We start from the raw sequence: 18,976 nt of genomic DNA, 5'->3' as shown, positions 1-18,976 counted from the left end.
ATACAAGTTCAAAATCTGCCTTAAAGGTGCAATATGTATGAATTTTAGTTGAAAATATTCAAATTTTAACCAAAACTATTAGCAGAATGTGAAGAAATAACAGATTTGACATTATGATGTCTATGTGTTTAAGAAGTATCTACTGTAGACAGCATGCTAACCAGCTCGCCCCAGCCCATCCCAGTCCAAAGCTCCTTTACTACTGGTGAAAACACTAACGTTCCCACGGTGCTCCAAATTCACAGTCCGGACCGCTAGCTGCACCGCTAACTGAGCTAATTAGCTATGGCAGCCATGTCACTCTGGTGATTTGCTGCCCCTGTTGTTTTAAGTAATTTGACAGGTGGGCAATTCTTACATATTGTACCTTTATGAACTTGTGCATTGATATAAATACACAAACCACTGTCTGACTTTGAAACAGTTTAGGGCAGTTGGCTTTTTTCTCTGGACGCTGTTTTCTTCTTGCAGTGAACAAACACCAGCCTACATAACGCATACACAGGGACTGCCAGACTGGGGATTCCTGCCAAAACAAAGATGACTGCGTTGATCCATGTAGGGTATGGTACTAATGCCATAGACGGGAACTTCTCCTGTTAACCATAAAACAGAATAATTTGTTACTACCATGTGCTGTTATATCAACAAGATTTACCATGAAAAAGTCTGATACATCATGAATTTGTCTACTTTGCAACATGACAAATGAGGTAACAAGCTTGTGTGCTTACAGAGTTGGGATCCCAGACTAAATAGGTGAGCTCTTCTTGGGTTTCTGTCACCAGATAGAAAACTAAAATAACCAGAACAATTAGTGGACTGATGAACCTCCATGAAACCTGCCAGAAGATGGAAGGCTTATGTCCAATCATGAACTTCAGGTCCTCGTTGAACCTATCACACAAAAAGGTTTTAATTAATTATTATATATTGCATAACTTTATTTTTTCAGCAAAGTACACATGGTTGTCCTGGCCAAGAAGCATTGTGTACCATTTAAAGATATTAATCGTGGCCATTAAACCAAAACAATGAGCTGTAAGACACTAAATAGTATATGAAGCAGAGGGGAACTGCAAAGTCAGGTGAAAATAATCTGTAGATTTGTTACAGTAGGAACACAAGAAGTAATTATTTCAGTTGTTAATATACATTATTGATAGATGCAACTTAAACTACACATACTGTTGTATGTTAAATGTGCAAAAAGTTAAATAAAATCATTATCTTTCATATTTCATGAAAGGATCCCAGCCATGTTCATGGAGTATGCTCAATAACAGCTGTCACTTCAAACTCAAAAAGCAGGATATTCTTCATTCTTTTCATAGAACAGAGTGCAGATATGTGACTGCTGGTATTTAGTTGTATTATTTTGACAATATTATACAATACCATGTTAAGCAAAAAAAAAAAAAAAGAGCTTAGCACACAAACCTGTCTATACCGTAGATGTAAACAACAGCTATCATCTCAAACAATCCAATGGTCAGCAGTGGAACAGATCCAGCAAAGTTGTCAAAGAGAGTTACCCAATACACCCCTGAATTCTGCGCAAACAGGAGGCAGATGATGAAGGCGACAAAACATGTTACTCCTGAAACACACATGCATAAAAAAAATGTCAGACAATCACTTCATTTGGGGTTCCAGAGCAAATGTGTCAGTGGTTCTAACTACAAAAAACAGAATACCGGTTACTGCTTCTTGGGGCCATTTTTTAGGTAAAATATTCAGGTCTCTCAGCGGGACCACCACTCCCTCAATGTTGCCAAACAAGGTTGAGAGTCCCAAGCAGAGAAGCATGACGAAGAAGAGGACAGACCAGATCGGAGAACCAGGCATCTTGGTGATGGCTTCAGTAAACACAATGAAGGCCAGACCGGTTCCCTCCACTCCCTGCACAAACACAAGTCAACACAAGATAGATAAGACAAAAAAACAAAAAATAATTGTGAATGTGCTAGATTTTCATCAATACTGTCACCTCACTGAGAAGTTTCTGCATGTCACAGATTTTGAAGTCCAATCCAAGAACAGTATTAGGATCAGATCTGTTGTAATGATTCAAGGCTGCCTCGTAGTTGCTTGCAGTGATGCTGTCTTCAGGAAGGTCAAATGCATTTGATAATGTCACGATGTTACTGGGGAGAAAGTAAGTCACCGATTAGAGACTTTACATCGCTGTAGTAAACATTACAAATACTTTTTGAACCTACAAGTGAAGTATGTACACATAATTGAAGTCAAATTGTAATTTGTAATTTAAAATATTGAAAAACAGTTTTATTTTTAAGACATTACTGATCAGCAGCATTAGAAATGATCAATTTCTCCAAACTTGTGTTTCAGTGTTTGGTTGGGAGTACCCCTTTGTTTATTTTGTAATTGTGCCTTTCAAATGTAGAATATACTTTTCAGACCGCTCTGTTCCAAAAACATTGAAACCCCCACCCTGTGAAGACTCACTCGCTGATACAGTTGTCATATCTGTCTGTGGCCCTGAAGCCAATGATGGTGTAGGTGACTGTGGCAGCATAGATTGAGGTGAAGCCAGTTATAGCAGACAGGATCACAGCATCTTGCATACAGTTGTTGCTTTTGGAAAGGAAATAAAGCAAAAGATTCAGGACACTCAATAGCCAAGTAAGGCTACTATCGTTTGTTTTGTTTTGTTTTTTTGTTTTTTTGAGCTAAATAAAAAAGAGAGAACTGCTGTGAGGTTATAAAACACAACAGGTCCTTAAATAAATATCTCTTACTGAACAGGGTTGTAGCTTGAGAAGGAAATGAGGCCTCCCCATGCTAAGCTAAAGGCGTAAAAGACCTGGGCACCTGCATCAAGCCAAGTGCTTGGATTAATCAACTCGTCGACCTATAAGAGCAAAACATACAGTGCAATGTAGCTTCAAGCTATGTGATATATAATTGGCTTTGTTTACTTTAGTGATTGGAAACATACGTCTGGTGTGAAGAGGAACTTTACTCCATTCAGGGCGCCTTTAAGAGTCAGTCCTCGGACCAGGAAAATAGCCAGCACGATGTAAGGCAGAATGGCTGTGACGTACACTGCCTGAGGTCATTACAGGAAAACAAAAGTTAATAGTTGTGATTATTTAGGGTTGGATATGGTTTGTCTGACAGTTTGACAAACCTTGCCTGAAGTGCTGATCCCCCGTATGTAACAGATACAGATGACTGTCCAGGCAGAAAGCAGGCAGAGTACGATGGGCCAGTGGATTCCTCCAGAGTCATCTATAGAGGCCGAACTATTTAGAGTCACTCTGTAGAAGTAGTAATCCACAGTGGAGCTCCGTTGACACTCTGATACAAATCCTGTCGAGCAAAAAACAGTGGTGCAAATGTTTTAATCATGAGTAGATTGTGAGTTATTAAAGGCATACTGTGCAGGATTTGTTGTTTGCTGTTTGTACAAAACAGCATTCAACATTTGCCCATCCTCGCTGGCTCAACAAGCAAGACAGAGAGAGAGTGATCTCTCTTGATCAGTGATCAAGCATGAGAGCAAGCAGCATTGGTGAGAACAAAGCAGGGAATGTGGATTTTCAGATTTCATTTGTCTTTCTGCTCTGTGTTTGTGTGTGTGTAGCTCATTCCTGCCCTCGGTCAAACAGGCTCACAGACCTGAAGCTCATTATATAGTCATGATAGGCCGAGAGTATAGAAGGGAGACAGCGATTAAACCTTGTTGATACTTTTTTTAAGAAAGTCCCCACATCATTGTTACGGGATGGGTGCTAGACACCCTCAGCCCAAATGGTTGATGCTGAGAAACAGAGGGCAGGACCTCTCCAGATACGGACACAACTGCACACATATAGTACGTCATTAGTGATGTTTGAGAGGGACTTCTGTTGTATGAGTCTGTACATTGTTTTGTTTTTGTTTGTTTTTTTCAAAAAAAAAATGCGTGGTGTACCTTTAATGTGCTAGAGTATCTCTGTGTCTATATTCAAATACCTGTCCCATTTTCATTGAGAGGACACTGGGTCCAAGGCAGCGGGTTTTGAAAGGAATTGAAGAGGTACCACATGATCCAGGCTATCAAGGTGTTGTAGTACAGTCCAATCAACAAGGAAACCAGCATGGAGGCTATACCTGTGTAGGACATAATCATTAACTGATATCACACTTACAGGCTTTACATGAACAGTTTTGTGTTGCTGTTGTGCTTACCAACGCCAGTCAGATAAGGGTTGATGGCCCTCCACACTCCGACGCTGCCTTTCCTGAGACGCTGGCCGATGGCAAACTCCAGCAGCAGCAGAGGCATTCCTTCCAGCACCAACAGGATCAAGTAAGGAATCAAAAAGGCACCTTGGAAACATATGATCAGGAGAACAATTATATATTTATTTTGTTGCATTAATCACAATCATAGTTTTTTTTTCAGCATCCCAAAATAAAAAGGCTTTAGCAGGCAAATAAAGCTTGGATATTGAATATAATGTTTTGGTCTGGGCTGTAAATTTGTCCCACAAAGCCTCGCCTTCATTATAATGAAGATTGCTAAGCGGCGTACACTGCAGCTGTGGAAGATGTATTCAGATCATTTTACTTAAGTTAAAAAAAAGTTATAGTTAGTTATAACAGTCTAGAAATACTCTGTAACAAGTAAAACATTATATGCATTAAAACATATAAAGTAAAAGTACAAAAGTGTTAAAAGTGTATATGTGGAAAAAACCAAACACAAATGAACATGTCTAATTCACATGGGGAAATGTATATTTCTTATGTGGAAATGTTCATTTGTATGTGAAAAAATGACCAATCACATGTGAAACGTAAAAAAAACTTGTATGGGTGGAGCCAATTTCAATTATCTTTTCTTAAATTATCAAATAAGTGGAGTGGAGTGAAAAGTATAACACAGATGTATATCGTAGTCCGAGTTGCTGGTAATTAACAAGCTAGCAAGAAAGCATGAAGGCTTGCTTGTTTTAGTCTATCAAATTGAGGCAATTGTGGCTCCACTGCTGCATTCATGCAATGTTTTCCTGTTGAATTGACCATAATTACAGTTTCCCAGTTGTCAACCTTTTCCTTGTAAGCATCCAAGTTGAACATCAAACAGGTCACATCAGCCAAAGTTCATCTTTTGACGTAATAAAAACACAAATTTACTGGATATAGGATTATATTGTATGACCCAGGGCAGTATTGTAAAACTTCACTCTCTCTTCTCACTCTTCACTTCCCTCTAAGCTGTAGTTTTACAGCTGTCTATCAGTGTCTGACGCCATGGACACTCTCCAGCCACACATGGGAATTTTCCATGTGTACAATCCATGACATGAGGATTGCATAAGGGCTTGAATATTAGCACCAACAGGATCAAGTAAGGAATCAAAAAGGCACCTTGGAAACATATGATCAGGAGAACAATTATATATTTATTTTGTTGCATTAATCACAATCATAGTTTTTTTTTCAGCATCCCAAAATAAAAAGGCTTTAGCAGGCAAATAAAGCTTGGATATTGAATATAATGTTTTGGTCTGGGCTGTAAATTTGTCCCACAAAGCCTCGCCTTCATTATAATGAAGATTGCTAAGCGGCGTACACTGCAGCTGTGGAAGATGTATTCAGATCATTTTACTTAAGTTAAAAAAAAGTTATAGTTAGTTATAACAGTCTAGAAATACTCTGTAACAAGTAAAACATTATATGCATTAAAACATATAAAGTAAAAGTACAAAAGTGTTAAAAGTGTATATGTGGAAAAAACCAAACACAAATGAACATGTCTAATTCACATGGGGAAATGTATATTTCTTATGTGGAAATGTTCATTTGTATGTGAAAAAATGACCAATCACATGTGAAACGTAAAAAAAACTTGTATGGGTGGAGCCAATTTCAATTATCTTTTCTTAAATTATCAAATAAGTGGAGTGGAGTGAAAAGTATAACACAGATGTATATCGTAGTCCGAGTTGCTGGTAATTAACAAGCTAGCAAGAAAGCATGAAGGCTTGCTTGTTTTAGTCTATCAAATTGAGGCAATTGTGGCTCCACTGCTGCATTCATGCAATGTTTTCCTGTTGAATTGACCATAATTACAGTTTCCCAGTTGTCAACCTTTTCCTTGTAAGCATCCAAGTTGAACATCAAACAGGTCACATCAGCCAAAGTTCATCTTTTGACGTAATAAAAACACAAATTTACTGGATATAGGATTATATTGTATGACCCAGGGCAGTATTGTAAAACTTCACTCTCTCTTCTCACTCTTCACTTCCCTCTAAGCTGTAGTTTTACAGCTGTCTATCAGTGTCTGACGCCATGGACACTCTCCAGCCACACATGGGAATTTTCCATGTGTACAATCCATGACATGAGGATTGCATAAGGGCTTGAATATTTAGTTAAAAATCAAATAACCAGATTCAACTGTTTCATCCCCTGTGGCTCATTCTACACTTTGGATATCTAATATCATTAGTGCCCTTTTTATACTACAATTCTGCTGCAAATCATATTTGTAAGATACAAAAAATACCAAAAAGGTATATATAGGAGGGTAGTCCTGCATGCAAACCACACTTTAATTTGTCAAACAATAATTGCAGGATTGACAGTCTATGGACATCTTAACCATATCATGTCCCTTAACCATTTTCATCTGAGCTTACCTCCTCCATGACTTTGACACAAGTAAGGGAATCGCCACACGTTGCCAATCCCAATGCAGAAGCCCACACAGGTTAAGATGTACTGGGCTTTGTTGTCCCACTTGGGCCTGTCCCCGGCCTCCTCCTTCTCCATCCTCTCAATGTCCTCATAGGTAGGGATCCTCTGATCCAGTCCCGGGTTAGGGAATACCAGTCTCATGGCGACCCAGCTGAAGCAGAGATGTTGCAGTTTCGTTCCTGGAAGTCAAAGTGAAGGCTCAGTGTATGCACTCGGCAGTCTTGAAACAAGTTTATGATCTTTTACTTTATTGGTGCAGTTCACAGATTAGTCAGTGCACACTTTGGACTTCTGTTTTGATATCAGCATTCAGTCATTAAATCTAATCAAACATATGAATATTAAACATGCATAAACATATAAAACGATTGTAATAATCACTGTCCCCTCACAGAAAGAAGATCCTGATTTTGACTCCACTGGTCCCTGGAGTACCCCACCTCTCAATTCATTTCATATGAGTAACATATAGGTCAGTGAGTGTTGACCTATACGCTACTCATACTGTTGTGCGGCCCTGAGGCAGATAATGGGGAAGATAACTGTTGCATAATAATTTGAGGTACCGTCATTGATGATGGCGAGAACAGTTCCTGTTCACAGTTGTTGCTTCAAGGAAATTAAACACACATGGTTTGCCACACTGCCTCTAACTAGACAGTTACTGAAAGCTCCAAAGAGGCCAAGAAGAAGAAAACCTGCATGTCACTGGATTTATGAACTCATTCAGACAGAATTGAAGGTAAGTGATGATTTAAAAAAAACAAAAATGTTCAGATTCAGTTAATACTTAAATCTGACAGTAGAAACTATTTCTAATTGTCCTTGTCATTGTTAATTTTTCTACGAAGGTATTGTACATCAATCAACTTACTGTTGGGATTGATATGCTTTGTTTTCTCTTTACACCTATTAGAACAGGCATACCAACTGGTTTACCAACTGGCCAAAGTGGGCACCTGCCGTACCCCAGATCTCCAGACACCCCCAAAAGTTCCAGCCATGTGTGTACAGTGGTTGGGCTACTTTTTTGCAGCTTTGTTTGGGATTTAACACTAAAACACAATATTAACTGAGCTAGCAACTGAGATGATAAGGGCCTTAAGGTGAGTCCTGCTTTACTATCTAATCTTGAGGCCCACCTTGAAGTTCAGTTTAAAGGTGTAACACGTAAGATATACTTTAGCCACCTGTTGAAGGTAGCTAACCCAGAAGTTAGCATCGCCCTGGTTCCCTCAACAAAAAGCAGATGGGTTTTTCTTCGTAATTGGATTATGGATTATTGCCTAAAAAATAAGCCTGTGAAAACAACACGTGTAAATATCTTCAGCCTGTTGTAACCACAGACCTTATTTCAGGCATTTAACTAAAAACCCATTCAAAAACCATGTCAACTTTGAGACAAGCGAACTGGAAGTTCTACAATGCTAACTCATTTCTGGGTTTTAGGACTCCCACAGCCCTCTACACTCTTTGCTACAGCTATTGTTAGCTGTAGCTAGCAGCCGTTAGGTAGTTAGCTTGGTTAACTGTAAAGCTACTGGCTTTATAAGCTGATTGAAGTTTGCCTGGATACAGTACAGAGGCGATTTAAAGTGGCTCTGACCAGAACTATGACTCCAGGGATGAGAGGGAGTCGGGCATGAGCAGTGGGTGAAAATGGTATGATTAGAACCGAAATATTTTCACATCTACCTTGAATTGAGGATTTATTTCGACCAAGCCAGAGATGATTGTCAAAAGAAAAATAGATAGTTGAAGTGTGTTTTACAATGAGTTAACAAGGCAATAAAGCTCATCTTAGTTTCCATAACCCGTTAATTAAATCCTACACACTGGTTCTTTAATATTAAAACTTTTTTCATGATTTGTTGTTAATGTTTTACACTAAAATTGGGGCCTTATCTTTTACATTGCACCTGTTCAAGTCGCATGTTCAGCATATCTCTATATTGTGCAGTGAAATGCTTTGTTGCTTCCACTGGTGCTCAACATGATTATATACAACAAAAGATGTAGTACAATATGGTGCAAATATTAAAGGAAAACAGGTGGAAGGGTGGACATATTTGGCATCAGGGAACATTAGAGTCTATCAGGAGCTTCGCCAGTGTCCTTGTTCGAACAGTTGTCTTTAGGGAAGTAGATCTTCTTGACTGCAGTAATGCTTCCCAGACAACAACAATTCAAAGAGGTCTTTTATTTTTTTTGTTTTTATTACATGACATTTGTTCAGCTGAAGCTTGTACCTAAAGCCACTTACAAGAAGTGCATTTAACCATGTTTATACAACCAAAGAATTACAAGAATTGCGCGTTCTCGATGTAGAATGGGCATGAGTAGCATGGGTACTGTTACCTTGTATTTTTCCATTATTTTATAAACATCCAGTAAATGTTGCCGTCTTTGGCAGGACCTCAACAAAGTGGGTCCAGCTCTAAAAACACAAAAGTCTGTCCCTGACTTACTGAGTGGGTGATGATGGTACACCCTTCATCAGTCGAGTGTTGCTGTTTCCCCATTGGTCGTTGCTCTTTCAACATTACCTCAACTGTATCCTCACAAAGGCTTTTACAGAGGTTTCACTTATTGACTGCCACTCTGTCCAAATCTATCACACATAGTTTAACTCTATTCTAGTACTTGTGGTCATCAGAATATCATAAGGTATAATGAAGACTGTTCCAAGTAAAGATACATAATCATATTACATGATATTCTGGCAGACCATGATAGTAGTTTTTGCTGACGGTATCATATTACTCTTACATGTGTTATACTTTGCTGACTTTGCTGCTAATAAATCACAACACTCACTTTGCTCTTATATTGCACTATTAGTTCAAGTACAACACTAGTTGTGGGTATTGTGTACTGCTACTGCCAGTAATATTGCACTTTAGTTCTAGTTGTCCCTGTATAGTTTTCTATTTTATTCTTATTTTTATTTCATAAACTTTTAATCATTTATTTTCTCTATTTATAGGTACTTATCTCTGTCCTTGAGCTGCTGTAACACCTGCATTTCCCAGCTGGTGGTTCAATAAAGGGTTATCTTATCCTCTTATCTTCTACCTGTTAAATATTTTATTGATGGCCAAAATAATTACACTGTATTTTGTTGATTGTATGCACAACATTCCTTGTTACATGTCACATATATATATGTACATATATGTATACACCGATCAGCCACAACATTAAAACCACTGACAGGTGACATGAATAACATTGATCATCTCATCACAATGCGATGTTCTGCTGGGAAACCTTGGGTGCTGGCATTCATATGAATGCCACTTGCAAGCACCACCCATCCAAACACTGTTGTGGACCAAGTACACGCCCTCATCACAACAACACTACCCGATGGCAGTGGCCCCCCAGCAGGACAATGTGCCCTGACACACCGCAAACACTGCTCAGGAACAGCTCGAGGAACACAATAAAGGGCCCAAGGTGTTGACAAGGCCTCCAAATTCCCCAGATCCCAATCTGATCGAGCAGGTCTGATCCATGGAGCCCCACCCCCCAACATACAGGACCCAGAGGATCCACTATAAAACGCCCTGGTGCCAGACACCACAGGACACCCTCAGAGTTCTTAAGTCCATGTCTTGACAGGTCAGAGCTGTTTTTGCTGCACAAGGGGAACCTTCACAATATTAGGCAGGTGGTCATAATGTTATGCCTGATCGGTGTATATGAAATTTGAGTACATTTCATTATATCTCTCACTTCTGAAACCACTCCAGCATTTATTTATTGACTGATGGAACCATTGATGGGCCTTTAGGTCTATAGATAGTGTGTACCGGGCTCTAACAGATGACTTCATGTGTTATCATCATGTGTTATAAATGATTCAGTTATTATATAAGATTTCTTGCTTTTATCATTATCTTGTGATTCATCAGAGGACAATAGTCTGGTGGTTGATCAAGAGGCAAAGTTCAGTTAAGCTGACTTCAATAAACTTTTAGTTATTAGTTATTTAAGTTACTTATTATAAGTTATGATGTTATTTATTGCTTACTGTATTAACACTAAAAACTGCTGATCCGTCCTTTGTTTATTATTTAATGGCAAATTATTATGTGATTGATATCAGTGTGATTGTATTCCCATAACTATACAGTTGGATGACTGCTTGAGCAAGTGATTTTTTACTCCAATAATAGTGCTTAGTTAATAATTTAACACTGAAAGCAGCGTACCCATTGCTGTCAAAGATTCCACTGTCCCTTTCACTCCTTACAACATGTTGTGGTCTGATCTGTCAGTGTGAGGTCTCCCTCTTTTGGTCAATGCGCTGCACCACATCTTCTGCGTCTTTAAACATTTATAGCCTACTTTATGAATGGTTATTCCAACACACTGATGCCAAGGTTAGTTTGACTTTGACATCAAATCTGTTTATGACTTTTGAAGTCCATGTCATGAAGGTCATCTTCATTACGAGTCATTTGTAGCATAATTTGTATACAGCAGTTGTGAAGACATAAGGCACAAACCTGAAGGGTTGAATGTCTTTTATTGAAATTCCTTTACCTACAATGACGTTTTGTTCTTCCCACAATTCTGTGAAATATTATCTGCCATATTGTTGGAGGTGCATACAAACACAAGGGGCCTTTTTGTAAGTGTAAACATGATATCCTGCTAATTCATCTTGTAGCCAGATGGTTTTGTAAAACAAATGTTTTTGACAATGATATAGCTCCTAAAACCTGGTGGATAGTAACAGTATGCTGTCTTGTCTCTCTTCAGAAAGGTACAATACAACAAGAAACCATTCAAGCAGGCTAAATAGTGCAGTGACTAAGTACAATATCTATACAGCAGCACAAATTTGCACAAAATGAGCAGAAATTACTTAACTGAAGTGCATCATAGAAACATCAGTATTGTGCGTTAAGAACCTGTGCATATAAATAGACCTGTACATATAAATAGACAAACCATTGCAATTCAAATAATGGTATTTCTAACGCAATAAAATCTAAAAAAAAATAAATAAAAAACTTCCATTGTGTTGTATTCTGAAAAGTAAAACTTGTAAACATTTTAGGCCATTTGGCTCATTGTTTGTCTGGATGCTATTTTGTCCTTGCAGCGAATGAAGACCAGCCTACATAATGCATACAGAGGCACTACCAGACTGGGGATTCCTGCCAAAACAAAGATGACCGCGCTAATCCATGAAGGGTATGGTACTGTCGCCATAGACGGGAACTCCTCCTGTTAACCACAAAACAGCATGGTAAGTGCATTTGGTTTGCAATGGCAGTCCAAGCTTTGCTGAAGTATGTTTAACTACTGTAATAAGGTAGTCATTATATATCACAGAGCTTGTGTCCTTACATAGTTGGGATCCCAGACTAAATAGGTGAGCTCTTGTTGGGCTTGTGTCACCAGGTAGAAAACTAAAATAACTGCAATAGCTACTGGACTGATGAACATCCATGAAATCTTCCAGAAGATGGAGGGCTTATGTCCAGTTAGGAACTCCAGGTCCTTATTGAGCCTACCACAAAAGAAGGTTTTAATTAGTTTTGAAAAAAAAAAAATCAAATACACTGACCACCAAAACAGGTAATTGATTAACATTAAACATCTTATTACAATGCAGTGCTCTTCTGGAAAAGTTTGGGTCCTGGAAGTTTTGTGAATGCCGCTTGACATTCACCACCCATCCCACACACAGTTACATAGCAGCAGAGCAATGGACTGTAATGAGTTAATCAATGTTATTCACTTCACTTGTCAGTACCTTGACTGTTTTTTGGCTGATCGGTGTGCCATAAAGACATCCCGGTTACACAGGACTTATACAGCATCTCCATGAGGCAGCAAATATCAAGATGTAGAGCAAACACAGAAGGACAATGTGTTGCTCAGATAGTTTTAATAAGCACAAACCTGTCTATGCCGTAGATGAAAACAATGGCTAAAACCTCAATCAAGCCAATTGAGAGAAGTGGAACAGATCCAGCAAAGCTGTCAAAAAGAGTTACCCAATACATCCCTGATTGCTGTGCAAACAGGAGGGAGATGATGAAGGCAACAAAACATGTTACTCCTGAAAGACACATGCACAAAAACAAGGAAGTATGTGTAAAAGCAGACACAGAGATGTTTCACTGAGAGTTGAAAAGCTGAGGAATTTAGTGAGTTGAATTTTAAAAACCAAGTTACCAGTCACGGCCTCATTAGGCCATTTTTTCGGGAATACATTCAGGTCTTTAAGCGGGACCACCACTCCCTCAATGGTGCCAAACTGGCTTGAGAGTCCCAAGCAGAAAAGCATGACGAAGAAGAGGACAGACCAGATCGGAGAACCAGGCATCTTGGTGATGGCTTCAGTAAACACAATGAAGGCCAGACCTGCTCCCTCCACTCCCTGCACAAACACACACACATTAATCGTAATGAAGACGAAACTTCTAAAAAACAAACAAACTTAAGAATCTGATATTCAGATGGTATTGGTCGATACTGTCACCTCGCTGAGAAGTTTGTGCATGTCACAGGTTTTGAAGTCCAATCCAAGAACAGTATTAGGATCAGATCTGTTGTAATGATTCAAGGCTGCCTCGTAGTTGCTTGCAGTGATGCTGTCTTCAGGAAGGTCAAAGGCATTTAATAATGTCATGATGTTACTGGGGAGAAATGTGTCACAGAAAACTCTTTACTGGAATTCATATAAAGGTTCAGATTCTTCAGAATCAAAATAAGCTTTATTGGCCAAGTATGTGTACACATACAAGGAATTTGACTCAGTTTTTTTCACCAGGGTTGTAGAACGTAATTGAATTATGCAGCATAAAATCCTTTTAAAAAAACAAACATAACAAATTATTTTATATAGTGATGCGTGGAAGATGAATTAAGGGGTCTCCCAGCCTAACGAAAAAAGCTGCTCTGTAGTCTGGTGGTACAGCAGCAGATACTTCTGTATCTTTGTCTGGGAGTCTGCAGTCATGTGTATACAGCGTGAACAGGAGGGGGCTGAGCACACAGCCATGGGGGGCTACAAACAGTAGCTGTTCTTATTCCCAAGGTGTGTGAAGACTGAGTGGAGGGCAGTGGATATGGCATTGACTACTGAGCCTGGTCCTGACTGTGGATTGAATTTTGTTCCTGTCCTGTTTGGTGGTTGGTCCAAACAAGATAGTGACGGATGCATAGAGATAAGACTGGATTACTGCAGTGTAGAAGAACTGAATCAGCAGTCCCTGAGGCAGCTTTAACTTCCTGGTCTAGCAGGGGTCCTTCAAGTGGGTCAACACCAGTCTGTAGGGTCTGTAGTCATTTATTCCTATGGTAGAGGGTTTCAATTGAGAGGGGTTTGGGGTTTGCAGGGGATGCATATGGTTCTTCAGTTTACAGTTTATGAAAACTGTCCCCAAGAGAGGAAGGCATGATTTTCTTCACACTGTAACATCTATGCACCAACCTTCCTTAATGTAGAGCCGATTCTGTGATTCCAAAGAAGAAGATGGGCAATGCTGAATGTACAAGGTGGAAGACTTCCCTTGTTATTTTTTAGGAACATAATGGGTGAGGAGCTGTTTTTCATTCAGTTCTCTTTTAAATAATTTAATGCTCAACACATTTGCAAGACACATATTTTTTTGTGATCTACTTGAATCAGAAAGTATTTGACACTTCAAAGGTTGGGGGATCACCAAGGTTATTTGGTTAGGTTAATTTCTGTACAAAATGGGCAATCGAAAGTTGCTGAGATATTTTTGTCTGGACCAGACTGGTGGACCAAGCTACCAACCAATTCTGCCTTGCCTAAGGCCACAATGGTAGCGTAGCCAAAGCTAGCTTTGGTAAATACTCTCCCAGGAGGAATGACATCAGAAACCAATAACTTCTTGAACTCACAAGCATGAGTAATGTATTGATTTAGACATGAAAAAAAAGACTGAGCTACGCATACTCCATAAGAGTTCAAGTTATAGCTGGAGAATGTTTGTGTTTATTTTTTAAAATTTCTTTTTTTTCTTTTTTTTTTTAAAGGTCCATTCAATCTTTTCATAACCTTGACATGAACTGTACTCACTCGCTGATACAGTTGTCGTATCTGTCTGTGGCCCTGAAGCCAATGATGGAGTAGGTGACTGTGGCAGCATAGACTGAGGTGAGGCCAGTCACAGCAGACAGGATCACAGCATCTTGCACGCAATTGTTGCTTGGGAAAAGAAATAAGCAAAAGAAACAAGACACACATTGACTTTGTGTCCGAGAATGGCTACTATCTTTTTTTCCAATCAATGTGAGAAAAATGATACTTCAACTACACTTCGAAATATCTCTTACTGGACTGGGTTGTAGCTGGAGAAGGAGATGAGGCTTCCCCATGCCACACCGAGTGCATAAAAAACCTGGGCACCTGCATCCAGCCAAGTAGTTGGTTTCATCAGCTCATCCATCTACGAGAGTCAAGACATATGGTGTGTCTTTGAGCTATGAGAAATGAAATTGTCTTTCTTTTTTTTTTACAGTAGAGATTTGAAACATACATCTGGTGTAAAGAGGAACTGAATTCCATTCAGTGCGCCTTTAAGAGTCAGTCCTCTGATCAGGAAGATGGCCAGCACGATGTATGGCAGACTGGTTGTGATGTACACTGCCTGTCATGACAAGAAAAAAAAAATCTTAAATAATTGTGAGAATTTAGGAATGGATATAGTTTTACAGACGGTTCAACAGACCTTGCCTGAACTGCTGATCCCCCGTGCATAGCAGATACAGAGGACTGTCCAGGCAGCTAGCAGGCAGACGACTATGGGCCAGTGGATTCCTCCAGAGTCATCTACAGAGGCTGAAGTATTCAGAGTCACTCTGTAATAGTAGTAATCCATAGTGGAGCTCTGTTGACACTCTGGTACAAATACTGCCAGACAAGAAACAGTGGTAAGCAAATGTTTTAATCATGAGTTTGGTTGCTAAACATGCTTGAGTTTCTCTGTGTGTATATTCAAATACCTGTGCCATTGTCATTGAGAGGACACTGGGTCCAAGGCAGCGGGTTTTGAAAGGAATTGAAGAGATACCAAATGATCCAGGCCATTATGGCATTGTAGTACAGCACAATCAATGAGCACACCAGCATGGAGGCTATACCTGAGTAGGACAGAATAATTAACTGATATCACACTTTAAATACACAAATTGGATTATATTATCCACCCAAATGTAAGGGTTGAGCCAGTTTGACCATTTTTGGGTTCAAGGGAGTTGAGTAGTTTTGTGTAACACAACTGTAGGTTTAACATTTGTGACAGATTAGTGACAGTTTGCAAAATTGCAGACAACACTGACCCTCCTCTATATTCCTGTATCTCCTCATCCACACTATGCCGAATTTGTATGGCTCCTCTTATGGGCTTCGCTACCTGCTCAAGACAGAGTGCATCGTCCTTGTGCTTGAAACATAAGTTTTGTATTTGCACCTACGTAAGACACAAATGAATGAAAACTCATGGTTAGTGTGAAGTTAGTGAATGTTATGTTGCAGACTAACTTTTGGTCCATGCCGAGATAAGCTAACATTACCTGAGAGCCAAACCCCGGGGCCAGCCACATTTTGCTCTCAAATCTTGTAGTTTTGTTTTTGCCTTAAATGTGTCTAAAAATCACAACCGGAACACAAGCTGTAGACATCATTAAACTGTACAGTGTTATCATCAATTTGGCATATAGGTAATCCACCAATCAACTCGTATTTCTAAGAATACCATGCTAAACATTTTTGTGGGGGCTGCCTCACATTGATTATACACCAAATTTACATTGTGGTATTTCAGTTTATTTCTACTCCATTTCTACCATTCTACTTATGACCAAAATTTCACCACACAAAATTCAATTTGGGACAGTATAGCAAAACGGTCGCTTGTTTAGGTTATATCAGCATGATTTCTGTTTGGCTTGAAGTAAGTTTGAAAGCGATTTATCAACTCCACCATCACCCAACTAACGTTATGTTAATGCAGTTAGACTAAAACCTATAAGCAGTGGCACGTTTTCTTTTATTTTGTACACAATATAAACCAACATTTGCTTAGAATATTCAACCAATTTATGTGGTAGAATCAAGTCAGCATCTTGTTGAGTTAAACAAGCAAACAATTTGGCACTGTAGTTGTAAACTATACAGATTGGGCTGTTTGCAACGTTGCATTTTATAGAGGAGGGAGCCAGATATCCATTAACAGCTTGTTGTTGCTGTTGTGCTTACCAATGCCAGTCAGATAAGGGTGGATGGCTCTCCACACTCCCACACTGCCCTTCCTGAGGCGCTGGCCGATGGCAAACTCCAGCAGCAGCAGAGGCAATCCTTCCAACACCATCAGGATCAAATAGGGAATCATAAAGGCACCTGGAAAAAGTACGATTATGCACTTTTATTGTTGCATTAAACATAATCATAGGGTTTTCCAGAATCCCGAATCTGAAAATGCTTTAGCAGGCAAATAAAGTGTGGATGTATAATAGTAAAGCTGCCCCATGACAATATCATTATTGTTGTTATTATTATGGATTTGTTTGATTAAAATCCCCCTCCCCCACATTGGTAATTTCCTTTTACCTGGGACATTTATGCTGGGCCTCTAAGTGTATAAAGTTTCCCCTTAAACTAAATTCATGCTAATATTGTACTGTGTGCTAATCTGTATGTAACTTTAACACACAAATAGCTAAAATGACCAAATCGTCAATTGGCACCAGATTTCCAAGCCATTGTTTGGCATCTATGGCAACAGTTTCCCATTTCTAAATGGCTTCCATATCAATATCCAAGTTGATAACTAAACACCTCATATCAGCCATAGTCTATAATTCAAGGTAATAAAATCACAAATGTAAAGTCTGTAAAGCATTTTATTGTATAATTTATTCTACAATCTGAATGAGTTATATATTTAAAGTAAAATAAGTTTATAGTTTAAACCCCTACTCATTCTGCACTGCAAAATGTCACTCCAGCGTACCTCCATCACACTTGAATTTGTCACACACCCTTCAACAACTTCACCACGGATTTCATCTGAGCTTACCTCCTCCATGACTTTGACACAAGTAAGGGAATCGCCACACATTGCTAATCCCAATGCAGTAGCCCACACAGGTTAAGATGTACTGGGCTTTGTTGTCCCACTTGGGCCTGTTCCTGCCCTCCTCCTTCTCCATCCTCTCCAGAGTCTCATAGGAAGGGATCCTTTCATCTAGTCCCGGGTTAGGAATTAAAAATCTCATGGCGACCCAACTGAAGTACAGATGTTACACTATCGTTCTTGGGAGTCAAAATGAAGGCGTAGCTATGCATTGTAAGTCTTGAAATAGGACTATGATCATTATTATCATCACTTTATTGGTGCAGTCCAGATTAGCCAGCACACACTTTGGACCTTTTGTTTTTATGCCAACATAATTTCAATCATCAAACATAAACATCCAACCTTTATCTATACTCTATAATCAAAGTTAAACAAAATTAATCTAAAATAAAATAAAATAATGTAAAATAATGACAAGTAAAGGTCAGAAGATTTGAAGATCAAATAATATAACGTGTAAGTATTTATTTTAAGAAGGTGTTGTATTTTGTTCCACAAGTCAGGTGTACTATAATAAAAGCAGTCTTCCCATGATCAGACCTAACTCGAGGAACATGAAACAGACCAAGTCAGTATTATGGTAATTTTACTTTTTAGATATAAGAAAAGATTTCACAGAGTATCACACCTCTCTTGGAGAGAATAACACATAACCTTATCATATAGAAAACAAAGGTGTGCACCATGAACGTCACTGATAGTAAATGTCAAGGCAGAGCAATAGACAAAGTCGAAGAGGATGCATGTCCTTAAATCAGATGACCATAGTGACCAAGACTGTTACCAAGACTGTTTGCAGTAGAAATATTAAAGCTGACTGCTTGATTGCCTGATCTTACTACCACTCTGATCCGTCAGAGTGAGGTCTCCCTTTACTGGCTAATGTGCTACACCATGCCTTCTGCTTGTTTTTACCATTGTCTGTTTAAAACATGGACCGGGCTTCTGCACCAGCGTGCAGAAAGTTGTGACATTTATACTGAAGAGAGGGCACTTCACCATGTATTGTTCACTTAAAGGGCACCTTAGTATGGGGTTCCATTTGTGCCAAAAATATGTCGCCATGCGCACTGTCTATGTCTACTGAACATGTGAGAAGACATTTGTCTATGTCTATTAAA

At 39.1% G+C, this 18,976-nt stretch overlaps 2 protein-coding genes across 2 annotated transcripts; both read right to left on the bottom strand.

Annotated features, from left to right (window-relative positions):
- Positions 1-425: 425 nt before the first annotated feature.
- On the bottom strand, positions 426-6,861 carry LOC140993384 (sodium-dependent neutral amino acid transporter B(0)AT1-like). Its single transcript, XM_073462804.1, has 12 exons — positions 6,663-6,861; positions 4,201-4,341; positions 3,985-4,122; positions 3,158-3,339; positions 2,966-3,076; positions 2,766-2,878; positions 2,473-2,601; positions 1,991-2,147; positions 1,698-1,902; positions 1,441-1,600; positions 735-897; positions 426-596 (listed from the first exon to the last, which is right to left on the bottom strand). The coding sequence occupies exons 1-12, from the start codon at positions 6,859-6,861 to the stop codon at positions 426-428; spliced, it is 1,869 nt and encodes a 622-aa protein (XP_073318905.1).
- A 4,926-nt stretch (positions 6,862-11,787) lies between these two features.
- LOC140993382 (sodium-dependent neutral amino acid transporter B(0)AT1-like) lies at positions 11,788-17,994 on the bottom strand. Its single transcript, XM_073462803.1, has 12 exons — positions 17,796-17,994; positions 16,976-17,116; positions 15,721-15,858; positions 15,447-15,628; positions 15,255-15,365; positions 15,052-15,164; positions 14,795-14,923; positions 13,226-13,382; positions 12,919-13,123; positions 12,643-12,802; positions 12,085-12,247; positions 11,788-11,961 (listed from the first exon to the last, which is right to left on the bottom strand). The coding sequence occupies exons 1-12, from the start codon at positions 17,992-17,994 to the stop codon at positions 11,788-11,790; spliced, it is 1,872 nt and encodes a 623-aa protein (XP_073318904.1).
- Between the last annotated feature and the right edge of the window lie 982 nt (positions 17,995-18,976).

Source organism: Pagrus major, chromosome 3 (assembly GCF_040436345.1).
Source record: "Pagrus major chromosome 3, Pma_NU_1.0".
Lineage (NCBI taxonomy): Eukaryota > Metazoa > Chordata > Actinopteri > Spariformes > Sparidae > Pagrus > Pagrus major.
Note: the sequence above shows the minus strand (reverse complement) of the source record. Positions and strands in the feature narration are given on the sequence as shown.